This window comes from Chinchilla lanigera, unplaced genomic scaffold (assembly GCF_000276665.1).
Source record: "Chinchilla lanigera isolate Chin_1 unplaced genomic scaffold, ChiLan1.0 scaffold00066, whole genome shotgun sequence".
In the NCBI taxonomy this organism is placed as follows: Eukaryota; Metazoa; Chordata; class Mammalia; order Rodentia; family Chinchillidae; genus Chinchilla; species Chinchilla lanigera.
The window spans coordinates 8,616,444-8,629,110 of record NW_004955467.1 but is presented as its reverse complement, the minus strand read 5'-3'; the positions used below and the strand labels follow the sequence as shown (position 1 = coordinate 8,629,110).

The following is a 12,667-nucleotide window of genomic DNA, read 5'->3' as shown; positions in this document are numbered from 1 at the left end:
CTGAGGCAAGAGGCCTGAAAGTTAGAGGCCATCGTGGGCACTTAGGGAGACCTGTCTCAAAAGAAAGCAGAAAGGGCTGGGGATGTGGCTCTGCGGTAGAGTGCTTGCCTCACACAAGCCAGTCCCTGGGTTCAATACTGTCTTGGTTATTTTTCTCTTGTTGCTGAGACAAAATACCCAACACCCAAAATTAAGGAAGGAGAGGTTTATTTAGCTCACAGTTTGTGGAGGTTTCAGTCCATACTTGGCTGGCTCCAAGGCAGAGTGGCACATGGCAAAGGGCAACAGTTCATGGCAGCGGAAGACAGCAAAAGCAGGGGGTGCACAGTGGCATGGGGTAGAAAGCCTCTTCTTGCGCAGGCTCAGGATGTAGAACTGCTGAGTCACTGAGCTAAGCCTCTAGACTCCTCAAGTTGACCCAGTGTAGCAACCATAACAAATCTCTAGCACTGGAAGAAAAAAAGCACCTATTTCATAGCATATGAAGGGAGAATTGTGGGCCTGGAAAGCTGCAAGAGGAGATTGGGTGACAGTTAAAGGATGCCCCAGACACAAGGACATGCTGGTATCCCTCAGACCCTAAATAGATCTCCATGATATCAAGCCTTTGTTTGGAAATCTGCTGTAAGGCCCAGTGTGGTGGGGCACACCTGTAACCCTAATACTCAGGAGGCTGAGGCAGGAGGAGCACTCTGAGTTTGAGGCCAGACTGGGCTACATAGTAAAACCTTGTCTCAAAAAAAAAAAATTTAGAGCTGTGGATTTAGCTCAGTGGCACAGCACCTGCCTGGCAAGCGCAACGTTGTGAGTTTGATTCCCGGTACCGGAAAAAAAAACAAACAAAACAAAAATCTGTTGTACCCACTGTCGATTTTCACAAGACCTTGGGCATCTCTCCACCACAGATTTCTCAGCTGGGGACTAAGCAGGGGACTCTACTGTCTCATTTTACAGGGTGTGAATTGTGGTATGCCCTAGCTGTCCCCAGGACTAGGGTACTTAGGGGACAAAAGGAACACTGTTTCACACCTCTGCAGGTTTTTTTTTCTCCTTGCAATTTGGAGAGGCTGGGGATTGAACTCTTGCATGCTAGACAAGCACTCTACCATTGAGCCACATCAGTCCTTGTATAACCTTGGATTTTCCCCTAGAACATAGTACATGGCTAGGGACACATAATATGGCATAGCTGGGCTTCTTACCCATCAGTCATTGAACATGAGTAGAAAAAAATTATACCTTTATTTTCAATAACTGCTTAACTGCAATTTTTCATTTCATTTCACTGATTATAAAGAGCAAACCACAGTAATATTAGAAGTACCTGTCTGCCAGGCAGTGGTGATGCATGCCTGTAATCCCAGCACTTGGGAAGCTGAGGCAGGAGGTTTGTTGCAAGTTCAAGAACAGCCTGGGCTACAAAGTGAGCTCAAGGCTAGCCTGAACTGCATAGTGAGACCCTGTCTCAAAAAGACACACACACAAAAAAGTACCTATCACTTCTTTGTCACAATACTGATCACAAATATTCCCACATTATACTTGCTGTGGATGTCTGAACTGTGACTTATGTGCATCACTAGTCTGATTTTACATCTATTAGACTTGCTGTTAAATCTCATTATCAGCTGGGTGTGGTGGCGCACGCCTGTAATCTCAACACTTGGAGGCTGAGACAGGAGTATCCTTGCGAGTTCAAAACCAGCCTGGACTACAAAGTAAGCTCAAGGCCAGCCTGAATTGCATAGTGAGACCCTGTCTCAAAAAGACAAAAAATTTAAAAAAAAAGTAGATCTCATTATTGTATGGGCTGAGGATATAGTTCAATGGTACAGCATTTGCCTAGCCTGAGTAAAGGACTGGATTCAATCCCTAGTACAATAAATAAATATGTAAATAAATAAATGGAATTAATCATTTAGTTTCTTTTCTATTCCTATAATTTATGATGAATTTAAAAAAATCATTCTAGGGCTAGGGATATAGCTCAGTCATAGAGCATTTACCTAGCATGAGCAGAGCCCTTGGTTCAATCCCCGGCACTACACACTCACTCACACACACACACACACACACACACACACACACACACACACACACCCCAAAACATTACTCCAGCTAGGGATCTGTAAACTTCACCCAACTCCCAAAAGTGTCCATGGTATAAAAAAGGCTAAATGCTGGGCATGGTGGCACATGCCTGTAATCTCAGCACTTGAAGGTTGAAGCAGGAGGATCATCATGAGTTTGAGGCCAGCCTGGGCTACATAGTGAGACCCTGTCTCAAAAAAAAAAAAAAAAAAGGCTAAAAGCCTTACTTAATAGAAATATCTGTTGCCCTCTTTCCAAAGGGATGGGAGGTCTCTGGTTCAGGTCTATCTCTTGGTGTCCCCAAAGGGAAGGCTCTAGGACATTTGCTCCCCACGCAGACAGCATCTACAGCATGCAAAGCAACAGCGAAGGGAGTGCCCTAGAGGCACAGAGTCAACCAGTTGCAGGTCCGCTACAGCCACTGGGCTGACAGCTGGACAGACATACCATCTCCTGAGAAAAGTAGCTGCAGGCTATCTTGTACTGAGTCTTGTCCTCTGATACCCATTATCCCAGCATAGCTATCTGGGCCAAGGATTTCACTGGTGGCCTGGAAAGAGGTGGGCAGGAGACCTTGCCAGGTAGGTACTTCCAGATTGATTAGCAACTAATTGACCCAACTGAACTCCCCTCCCTTGAGGGATTTGAATCTGAATAACTGGAGAGCCAGCAGGTTGACGAGCCAGCAGAGGTGACACAAAGGGAGAGAGGAAAGAGGAAATAAGAATGGAGATTTGTCAAGTCTGATTAGCCTTTCACCTCACTCTCCAAGAGGAGATCTGGCCTGATGCCCATGCTTTCCATCACCTGGAAGAGCTCACCTAACCCTATACAAGAGCTCACAAAGCTGTGGGGGGCCAGGAGTTCCCAGCTGCCCGAGGTCCACAGCAGACGTGAGACTTGCCGGACACTAACAGTGAGAAAGTTGGGGGCTTTTGTCTCAGTCTCCCTAGTAAGGCTTCCCCTTCCTGACCCACAAACAGGTTTCCATGGCTTGCGTCCAATGCTAGGACCCTGATAATTTCTGTGTCCTTGGCAGTGCCTTTCCAAGGAATTCCGATCTGCTTGACTACTCACAAGTAGCCAGAGCCAATGATGCCCTCGGTGGAGAAGAGGGTCACATGGCAGGTGGGCAGAAAGGAGAGGAACAGAGAGGTTGGTCACTCACTCCCCACCCACAGTAGCGGCTTGGGGAAGAGCCCTCTAACCTGGTTGCCTTGGAGCACATGATGGGGCTCCTCCCTTCCCTCTGGGACCTGTTGCACTCCCCTCCTCCCTGGAATTCTTCACAGAGTCTTTGCCCAGAAACAGATTCAGATTCAAGTACATCCATATCTCAATCTTAACTTTTTTTTGTTTTTGTTTTTTTTTCCTGTACCGGGAATCGAACTCACGACCTTGCACTTGCCAGGCAGGTGCTGTGCTGCTGAGCTTAATCCCCAGCCCCACTTTTTTTTTTTTTTGTACCAGGAATTTAACTTGGGACCTTTCGCTTGCCAGGCAGACAATTGTACTTCTGAGCTATATCCCTGGCTCAATCATAACATTTTAGATATGAGGAAGAGAGGCTCAGAGACAAGTTCAATGCCTGCAGTAAGAAATAAGGAGTCCGAGGTACTTAAGAGGGTTCCATAAAAAATCCCGTCCACCTGGCCATGTCCACGGTTTCCTTCCCCTCCCCTCACCAAACTGGTAACTTGCCGTCCCCAGAATATGCCCTCTCATCCTCAATTTTTTGTCCCTATGTCCCCCTTACTAGAATACCCCAGGATGTCCTGATGAATTATCGGAATCAACCTTTAAGGCTTAACGTGGGCTCTTCTGTTCGCCCTCAGTGAGCAGGTGTCCTGATCGCCTTTGCATTGCCACTCCTTCACATAGGGCCTGGAAGGTTAAGGAACCAATAAATATGTACCCTTGATTCAATTTTTCTCCATTTCATTAAATTATCAGAGTCCACAAAGCTTCAGGACGAGCGTTCCTTGCCTAGATCTTGGTTGAAAAATACGTGCCACCTGTAGTCACAGGTGACCTCCTGGTCTCCAGCCATATTCATTACTGGGTCTGTTCAGTCACTCAACAATATATAACTGGCCTATTGTGCTTTAAACACTTTGCCAGGTGCTGGGGATCAAAGATGAATGGAGAAATTAACCAGGAGGATAAAGTTGAACACACACTCAAAGAACACTAAAAATCCACAAAAGAGAAACAGGAGGGTTTAATTCGCGCTTCCGTCCAGGTGTGCTGGGGGAGGTCCCCCTCCACCTGCACAAAAGGAAGATATTAAAGATTTGAGGGAGATTAGCTCTATAATCCTCAGGTAAGGGCGTCACTTTAAGGAGAATGTGACACCCACACCTAGACCTGTTGTTTTCCTAATTCCCAGAGTGGGATCCTGGAATTAGTGGTCTGGCTGGCTGCCCACTCGCCATCAGGAGGCCCCAGGAAACCCCTGAAACTCCTCTCTCTTAACTCAGGACTTTCTCTCTGCCTTGGGTTATCAGCTGTCCTTAAAGCAGTCTCAAACGACCTTCGAAGACGCGAGCCCTTTAAAAAGGGGAGACTGACGGGTGCGGGCTGGCGAGGGCGGAGGGCGTCACAAATCCTACACAGAAACCTGAGCTGTAAACCGGACCCGGCGCTCCCACCCGGCGGCCGCCACGGAGCCGGGCCGTGGGGACCAGAGCGGCTGGGCTCCGCCCCCAAAGCTTGAGCTCCGATTGGTGGGCGCGATAGCAGGGCGGGGCCAAGTCTTAAAGGTCCAGGAACTAAGCATACCGGGAGGAGGCGGTGGCCGCTGCGAAAAACCTAGCGAGGTGATGCCCGGTAGTCACATGGGTTTCTTTTAAACCTTTGTGACGCCCATCCCCTAGTGGCCCATGGAGCCCACAAGAGCCTATCCACTTTTCGGGGGTGCGTTCTCCGCTATCATCCCCTGTGGGGCCATTGATGTAAGGTGAGAAAGCCCAGGCGCCAGTGGAGGCCGACTGGGTGGGTTGCGGGAAGAAGCCTGAAAATCAACCAGGTCTGCCGCAACTCTTCCCAGCGACCTCCGACCGGTCCCGGACAACCAAGAAGTTTTCTGCCATCCCAGGACCGACCAGAGCCTGATCGTGGAACTTCTGGAGCTGCAGGCCCACGTGCAGGGGGAAGCGGCTGCGCGGTGAGGAAGGGGCCCGGGGCTGGCCAATGGGAGGGTCCGAGCCGAGGAGGTAGGCGGGGCCTGTGGCTGGACGGTTATCCGGAAGAGAACGCCAGGGGCAATAAATACTGTGCAGTTGGAAGTGCGCAAAAGTGGTGGTGGTAGTGGGGAGGTAGGCTTTGAGAGATTACCCTGTCATTCTGCTGTCCCAATCCAGGTATCATTTTGAGGACGTTGGCCGGGTGCAAGGGTCAAGGGTCCTGCAAGTGGAGTCTGTGCAGCCCTTGAATCTAGAGAGCCTGGCCTTGAGGGGCTACTGTCAAGAAGCCTGGGTCCTCTCTGGCAAGCAGCAGATAGCTAAGGAAAACCAGCAGGTGAGGACCAGGGAGAGTGAGACGTCCTGGAGCGTGGAGGGGGCAGGCTAGGGATCCAGGTAAGCATCCTGACGCTGATCTCCTAGGTAGCAAAGGACGTGACACTGCATCAAGCCTTGCTGCGCGTGCCTCAGTACCAGACCGATCTGTTGGTCACCTTCAATCATCCCCCGTAAGGAGGAAAGAAAGGGCGGGTACCTCAGGACAGTCTAGGCTGGATGGGCAGGGCAGGGAGATGGGCAAGTGGGGTCCTCCAAGGAGGCAGAAGTGGGCCAGATGCTTGAGGTCACAGGTACCTGTGTCCTGTGGGGAACAGGAAGTGGGAACTTCCAAACCTCAAGCTTGGATGCTGTTCTTTCTGCCTTTGTTTCCTCACCCCCAAGCCCTGACAACAGGTCATCTCTTGGCCCTGAAAATGTGTCACCTCCTTCCTGGAACCTGGGTGACTTTGAACAGCTGGTGACCAGCCTGACCCTTCATGATCCTAACATCTTTGGTCCCCAGTAAAGATGCTGAAGCACTGCACGATGCTGCTAAGGACTTAGGGATGCACTTCTGGGAGGGGAAGAAAAAGAGGTTGAATACCTGGGTTTCCTCTTCTTCCCCATGCAAAAACACAAGACATCTCTCTGCAGAAATAAACTTACTTTATAACCAATATAATGTTTAGGCTTTTGAATAATAGGACACCTGGGTTCCCCCATTCCCTTTGGCCTTGGAGGGGGAAGTTTAAAGCTGCTCATGGGAGCATTAGGGACCCAAGGCTGGCCACAAAGAGGGTGAAAATACACTTTGGATTGAGTGGTTCAGCCCTGAGAGAGGAGTGTGAAATGTACTGGGTGGTGGGAATGACAGAGCAACATCTAAGGAAGGGAAGGAAACTACTGCTTGTCGTGATTCAACCCTGAGAGAACACACGGGGGGTGGGGATGGCTGTCCCCTTCACATGATAAGTAACATGGTCAATATTCACCAGGATATAGTAGTGGAGGCAGAAGGGTCAATCGGGTGGAGTGTGGGTAAGTGGCTGTTATTTAGTGTACTTGTGGTAGAGGAAGCGCAGCTGGTCCCAGAAGAAGAGGGAGAGGATGGTGTGGGGGCCGAGGCGGAAGTAGGAGGCACCTATACCCTTGTACATGCCAAAAATGCCCTCTGTCCGAGCTGTCTGCAGCAGAGCATCCAGGATCCCCCGGTACATGAGGCCCTGGATCATGTTGGAGAGGAAGGGAGAGCATGGAAAAGGATCTTGTCAGGGCCCTTACCCTCGCAGGCTGCAGATCAGGATGTCCCACCTGTACCCACAGTCTGCTCCCCACCCCTGGCTTGCCCTGTCTGCCTGCACCCCGGAGCACTGCCTTACCTTGCCCTGAACATCTGTGGGCTGGTTATAGAGCCTTGTGCTGGCTACATCGAAGGGTGTCATGGCCAGAACTACTGCGATGCCACTCACCATGGCAGCTGCCAGAGCTACCTTCCAGCTCTGGGGAGGAAAGATCTACAGGATAAAAGAGGAAGAACTTTGTCAGTCAGCCAGTCAATCATTTAACCCCTAGGACAGGACAGGCTGTGCCCTGGGGATGCTAAGTCTCACAGCTTTTATTCCAGCAGTTATAACACAGGGTGGCAACTCTGTGAAGGAGGAAGCCAGTATGCCCTGAGGTGTCCCTTATGGGAGAAAGTGACAAGAGAACTGTGGGAGGAGTCCCCAGGCCCTCCTGTTGCTCCCTCACCTCTGGACGTGGGCACTGTCCCCTCAAGGGCCCACCTCCATTTGCCCACCCCTCCCTCCTTCCCAGGCATAACCCACCCGCTTCCCGGGCAGTACCTCCCACTGGCTCAAGAGGTCCTTGGTGGAGGAGAAGGTGCAGAGCTGGGTGGAAGAACCGACGGCCACTCGGGGCAGGCCTCCCAGGGCCCCACGCCACAACCCCACCAGTCCATGTTTCTGGCCAATTTCAGTTAGCGCCTGAAACATGCCCTGGTATGGGGAAGACCATGGGGGGGGGTGGTTTAGTCACCCCAACATTGGGGCTGCTGCCTCCAATGTCAAAGACTGGTCCTTAGCACACTTCTTATCCAGATAACCAGTCCAGTGCGGGCTTAGAACCAGAATGTGGGCCCCTCAGGTGTCTACAACCCCTTGCTACCCTAGAATAGGGAATCGAGGACATTGTTGGGGCAGGACAAATGGAGCGGGAGAAACAGCTGCAGAAGACTTGAGGAACAAGTACACACGCAGGTCTGGGGGGCTGCAGGGGCAGAGTTTGGCTGCACTGATGGGCTGGGGAGAGCAGTGGCCAGGGTTAGAGCTGCGGGGTGCAGGCAGAAGGCTGGGAGGAAGTGGAAGGGGATGATTGCACACTCCAGCAAGTCTGGGGACCTCTCACCTGATGCTTATACTGGTGCCCTACGGCAATTTCAGATGCAGCTTGTGCCTGTAGATGGGTCTTCACCTGGGAAAAAGAGTTTCACAGCCTGTGCCCACTGGCCATCTTCCCACCTTAGAGACCCCTCGACTTCCTTTAGGGGGTTAGGCAATGAATAGGATGATTTTAATATGATAATTGTTATTGTTCCCACTTAATAAATTGGTCATAAGACTCTGTCCCTTGGCTCCAGTCCCAGGGAACAGATCTCCTAGCACTGCAAGACACCCTCCACACACATCCTCTTTCCCTTGGGCGCTGGGGGTGGGGTGGAGAGGTTGGAGAATGGCAGTATTTCCTAAGACAGTATTTCATGTTAGGCAAGGCTTGGGTGCCACGTATCATGTCAGCTCCCATTCCCAGGTCAGAGCTGCTACCACTGGCCAGAATGTGCCCTTTGGCCCCCAGGACTCACAGGGGTACGTACTCGGCTGACTTTGGAGTGCCTTTTTCTTTTTTTGAGATGGCTCAAGTGATCCTCCCATCTCAGCTGCTGTAGCTGGGACTATAGGCGTGTGTCACCATCATACCTGGCTTAAACTGACTCTGAAAAGGCCCTGAAGCTCACAACTTGGGAGCAAGACCGTGTTGCCTCTCCTACAGAACGCTTTGCCTTCTGCTCTCTTAGCTGAACTAAGCGGGGCCTAGTTCCAGCAGTAAACAGCTGTGTGACCTTCAGCTGTTTACCTCACCTCTCTGGGCTTTTGGGCTTTTAGTTATATCTGATCATTCCAGCAATAAGCAGCCTGTGCAGCTGTAATTATGTGATCCCCAGGGCCTTCCTGATCTCCACACTTGCTGATGAATGTAACTCAAACTCCTCATCCTCACGTAATCAAATTCAGCCTCAAAATCAGGTAATAACTTCCAGACAGGGCCAGGGAGGTAGCTCAGTGGCATTAAGTGCCTGCCTGGCAACTGCAAGGTCCTGAGTTTGATTCCTGATACCAAAAAAGCGCCCAAACAAATAACTCCAAGACAATAGCAGCAATACTATCAAATGCCTACTATTCATTAGGACTTATACGAGTGCTTTACGTGTGTTATCTCCCTCTGTCCTCTCAGTAACCACACAGAATGGGTATTTGCTTATCCCCATTCTACAGATGTGGCAACTGAAGCTTAACAATGAATTAATTTTTTTTTTGAGACAGGGTCTCACTATGTAGTTCAGGCTGGCCTTTGAACTCACTATGTAGCCCAGACTGGCCTTGAACTCACAGTTCTCCTCCTGCCTCAGCCTCCTGAATGCTGGGATTACAGGTGTGTGCCACCATGCCTGGCCAAATGAGTTAATTTTCAAAGACAGAATTTGAGTTCCAGAAAGGTTGATTCCAAAGGCCATAATCTTCATCAACACAACTGATTGAGTCTGTTGGATGTATATAGGGGAGGTCAGAAGACCCTAAATCCTGCCAACACTTTCCTAAAGTCCTTCCCTGCTTGCAAGGGGACAGCACCCAGCTGCCTATGCCCTTGCGAAGGACCAGGCTCCCACGCTACATGAAGGCTGTGCTCCAAAGGCCCCAGGCAAGACCCCTCTTCTTACCATGTAGATGGGGCTTCCCAAATAGGCTCCCATAACCCCAGCCAGGCCCCCAGCTGCAGCACTCCGGACAGGACTGAGGGTGCCTTCTGCCGTGTGCAGGTAGCCGCTAGAATCGGCCAGCCCATAGGTGCCCAGTCGGATGCCATTCATCAGGAACTGGTACAAGAGCGCAGGGGCCAGGCCCTTCTGCAGGGCAGCCAGGCCGTCCACCTTGCCAATGGTGAAGAAGGCATGGAAGACGTTTCGGTAGTGCCGCTGGTAGGTGCCTGGGGCCTGCAGTTCTCCCTGCAACTGCATCCTGGTCTTCACAACCTCTAGGGGATTGGTGAACACACAGGCCCCGCAGGCTGCCAGACCACTCATCAAAAAGTCCATGGTGAGATAGCAGTAGCCTCAGAATGGGGGGTCGGAAATCAGGGGAAGACCTCAGCTTCTGACGTCCAGGCTGCAAGAAGTAGGAATTTAGAGCTCTAGAATCAAGCGTCAGGGTCAAATGTCAAGAAGTCAAGGGTGAGCTGGGATTTGGGAGTCAGGAGCCGGCAAAGAGGGGAGAATGATGAGCGCAGAGCCGTCTGGCAAGAAGGTTATGACAGGGCTGTTGGCCAAGGGTTTTGAGGCCAAGGAGGAGCAGAAGGCAGGAGCTGACAGGTGGGATGCTGGGACTGGCAGGCTAAGGGGTGGGGTGGCGGGGAACAGAGAGGGGAAATGAGCTGGGAGATAGAAGCCAGAGAGGCAGGAAAAGAAAACCAGCAGGAGGTAAAGGATCCGGGAGAAGATCGGTGGTGTCCCCGGGACAGCAACGGACAACTGGATCGGGAAGGCAGTCGGACTCCAGCCTGTGATGAGCGTGCCGAGGTAGCTACGCGATTCCGGAGCACCTTCACCCGGTAGCCTGGGAAGGCCGGGCCGCCACACTCCAGTCCCTGGAGCGCGGCGCCAATGGGGACCCTGGCAGAACCGTAGCCAAGAGCCTCCGCCAATCAGCGTCGAGCCGGCTCCGCGTCCAATGGGCGGCATCCTGGGCGACCCGGCCCCCGGAATCCGCCGAAGCTGTTACGGTGAAATTAACTCTCCCTGCACTGGCGCGGGGCGGAGGCGGGCCCGGGCTCCGGAAGGGTCCCCGGGGCGCGGAGGTTCTGTCGCTGGCTGGGAGGAGAGGCTGGACCCTGGGTCTGTGGGTGGATGCAGAGGCTGAGATTGGAGATGGCAGTTGAGGGCATTTGGCTCCCTTCTTTTGCCCTCTGTCCCGGGTCATCTTGGCCTGGGGTTGCCTGACTTCCGCGCGCTGCCTAGTCGGGGCGCCGTGGGTGGGGGCGGAAGCTACGGCCCGCCGGGAGAGAAGGACAAACCTGCCGGACCGGCCCTTTCTCCCGAGACGGAACGAAACGGAACGAAACGGAATGAAATGAGCGTTTGTAGGTTCCAGCGCCGGGTGTGACCGGCTGAGGGCGCCAGGAACGGAAGTCTGAAGGGCTGCGAGGGAGCGCGATCCAGTTCTTAAACTCTTTTGATCCTCCCAGCCGAGGAGGGGAGAGGGCAGGGCAGGGATTTGGATCCCCTCTATAGTCGGGCGTGGGTTACAGAGAGCCCGCGGGTGGTGAGAGAGCCTGATCATCTGGACTCTTGTTCTTTCTCCCGCATTTTGGTTAATCACGGAAGAACTTCCGAGAAGAGACTGGGGAACTAGCTGTGAAGGAGTTGAGAGAAAAGGCTTAAAAGGGGGTGGGGTGGGGTGCGGATAGGATATGGTACCTCAGGCGAGAAGAACAGGCAGAGGGGTCCCCTGTCAGCTGCCTGTCTATGTTCCTCTTTGGATCTCCCTGCTTACCGTCTGCATGAGCCCCTTTGTAAAATGAAAATGATAATGTCTGTTACATACTCCAGAGGAACTGTCGGACTTAGGTGGTCAATAATCAGCTTTTGAAAAGTAGGAACTCTGTGCCACTTCCTGAAATGCCCCTTTCCCACCTTCTGGTGATCTCCAAGTCACCCTTCACCTTTCCAACCACCTCCTGAGTCGGGAAGCAACTCACATCCTGTTACCGGGTTTTGAGGGTGCTGGAGTCTCCTTCTGGAGGTAGTTTCTAGGTTCTTCCTGTCATGAGCAAAGAATTGGTCAAGACAAGCACAGACAGAAGCAGAGTTGTATTAAAGGTAGAGTGCAGTTGATGGGCCAATCATAGTCCAGGGTCTCATGTACCACAAGGGAAGAGTTGCCAAGCATACACCCAGCAGTAAGCAGCTGCGTTTATTGAAGATGACCGGGAAGCTAGCAGCAGAAACAGGAAAAAGGGAAAGGGTGGGGGAAAGAGGGTCAATAACTCAGGCTTTTAGCATTTAAAAGCCAGGGCTTTAGGTGCCTCCCACTGCAGCTCACCGTCGCCTAAAGCTTACAATCCCCTAGACTTATGTTATTTTTAAAAATCTTTCTTAGGATAATGGAAGTGTGAATAACCATAGGGTGCTGTTTACAGTTAAATGGAGGGAAGGGTGTGACTCATTCAACTCCTTTGTTTCTAACTGTACTAGTGGGTTGCGGGGGAGGACCCAGGCTCTGCAGAGCAAGTTTGGGCCAAGAAAAAGTAGGAAAAGAAGTACACCCTACAATATGAGGATGAGGTCAGCCACGCTGGAAGAGCAAACCTAGTGGCAAAATCTCCATGTGGACTGTCCTTTTTTCTTTTTTTTCCTCGTCGTTTTGAGACAGGGTCTCGCTTTGCAGTTCAGGCTGGCCTTGAGCTCACTTTGTAGCCCAGGCTGGTCTCGAACTTGCAACCATCCTCCTGCCCTAGCCTCCCAAGTGCTGGGATTATAGGCCTGCGTCACCACATCCGGTTGCACTGTCCTTTTTGTATCACCCACTCCTTAGGCTGATCTCAGGTCTAGGCCTCCTATTGAAAACTTGCTAGAGTTCTTGTGAGAAGTCCGTGTGCAGGGCTTCATGTGCTCTGGGGTATTGTCATGCCTCCTTTCCCAGACAGTTTTAGTTATGTCCTACCATCCTGTCTCAATCCTGTTCGTACCTTTACCCACTTTTTTATTTTGTCTACCAATTGTTTATTTTCCAGATTCTCCCTGGGAG

At 51.6% G+C, this 12,667-nt stretch overlaps 2 protein-coding genes across 6 annotated transcripts; one reads left to right on the top strand and one right to left on the bottom strand.

Annotated features, from left to right (window-relative positions):
- Window positions 1-253: 253 nt before the first annotated feature.
- Window positions 254-10,539, bottom strand: Slc25a35 (solute carrier family 25, member 35). Of its 5 annotated transcripts, none has more exons than XM_013522180.1 (6): window positions 9,586-10,539; window positions 7,998-8,063; window positions 7,436-7,588; window positions 6,971-7,105; window positions 3,889-3,975; window positions 254-509 (listed from the first exon to the last, which is right to left on the bottom strand). In XM_013522180.1, the coding sequence occupies exons 1-5, from the start codon at window positions 9,958-9,960 to the stop codon at window positions 3,898-3,900; spliced, it is 807 nt and encodes a 268-aa protein (XP_013377634.1). In that variant the 5' UTR covers window positions 9,961-10,539; the 3' UTR covers window positions 254-509; window positions 3,889-3,897. The 5 variants fall into 5 exon arrangements, with proteins under 5 accessions (XP_013377634.1, XP_013377635.1, XP_013377633.1 ...); XM_013522181.1 differs by having other exon boundaries at window positions 254-449; XM_013522179.1 differs by lacking the exon at window positions 254-509 and having other exon boundaries at window positions 3,565-3,975.
- On the top strand, window positions 4,710-6,268 carry Rangrf (RAN guanine nucleotide release factor). The gene is made up of 5 exons (XM_005399416.2): window positions 4,710-5,050; window positions 5,141-5,257; window positions 5,454-5,610; window positions 5,697-5,782; window positions 5,994-6,268. Exons 1-5 carry the CDS (start codon window positions 4,974-4,976, stop codon window positions 6,115-6,117), a joined length of 561 nt encoding a protein of 186 aa, XP_005399473.1. The 5' UTR covers window positions 4,710-4,973; the 3' UTR covers window positions 6,118-6,268.
- Window positions 10,540-12,667: the final 2,128 nt, after the last annotated feature.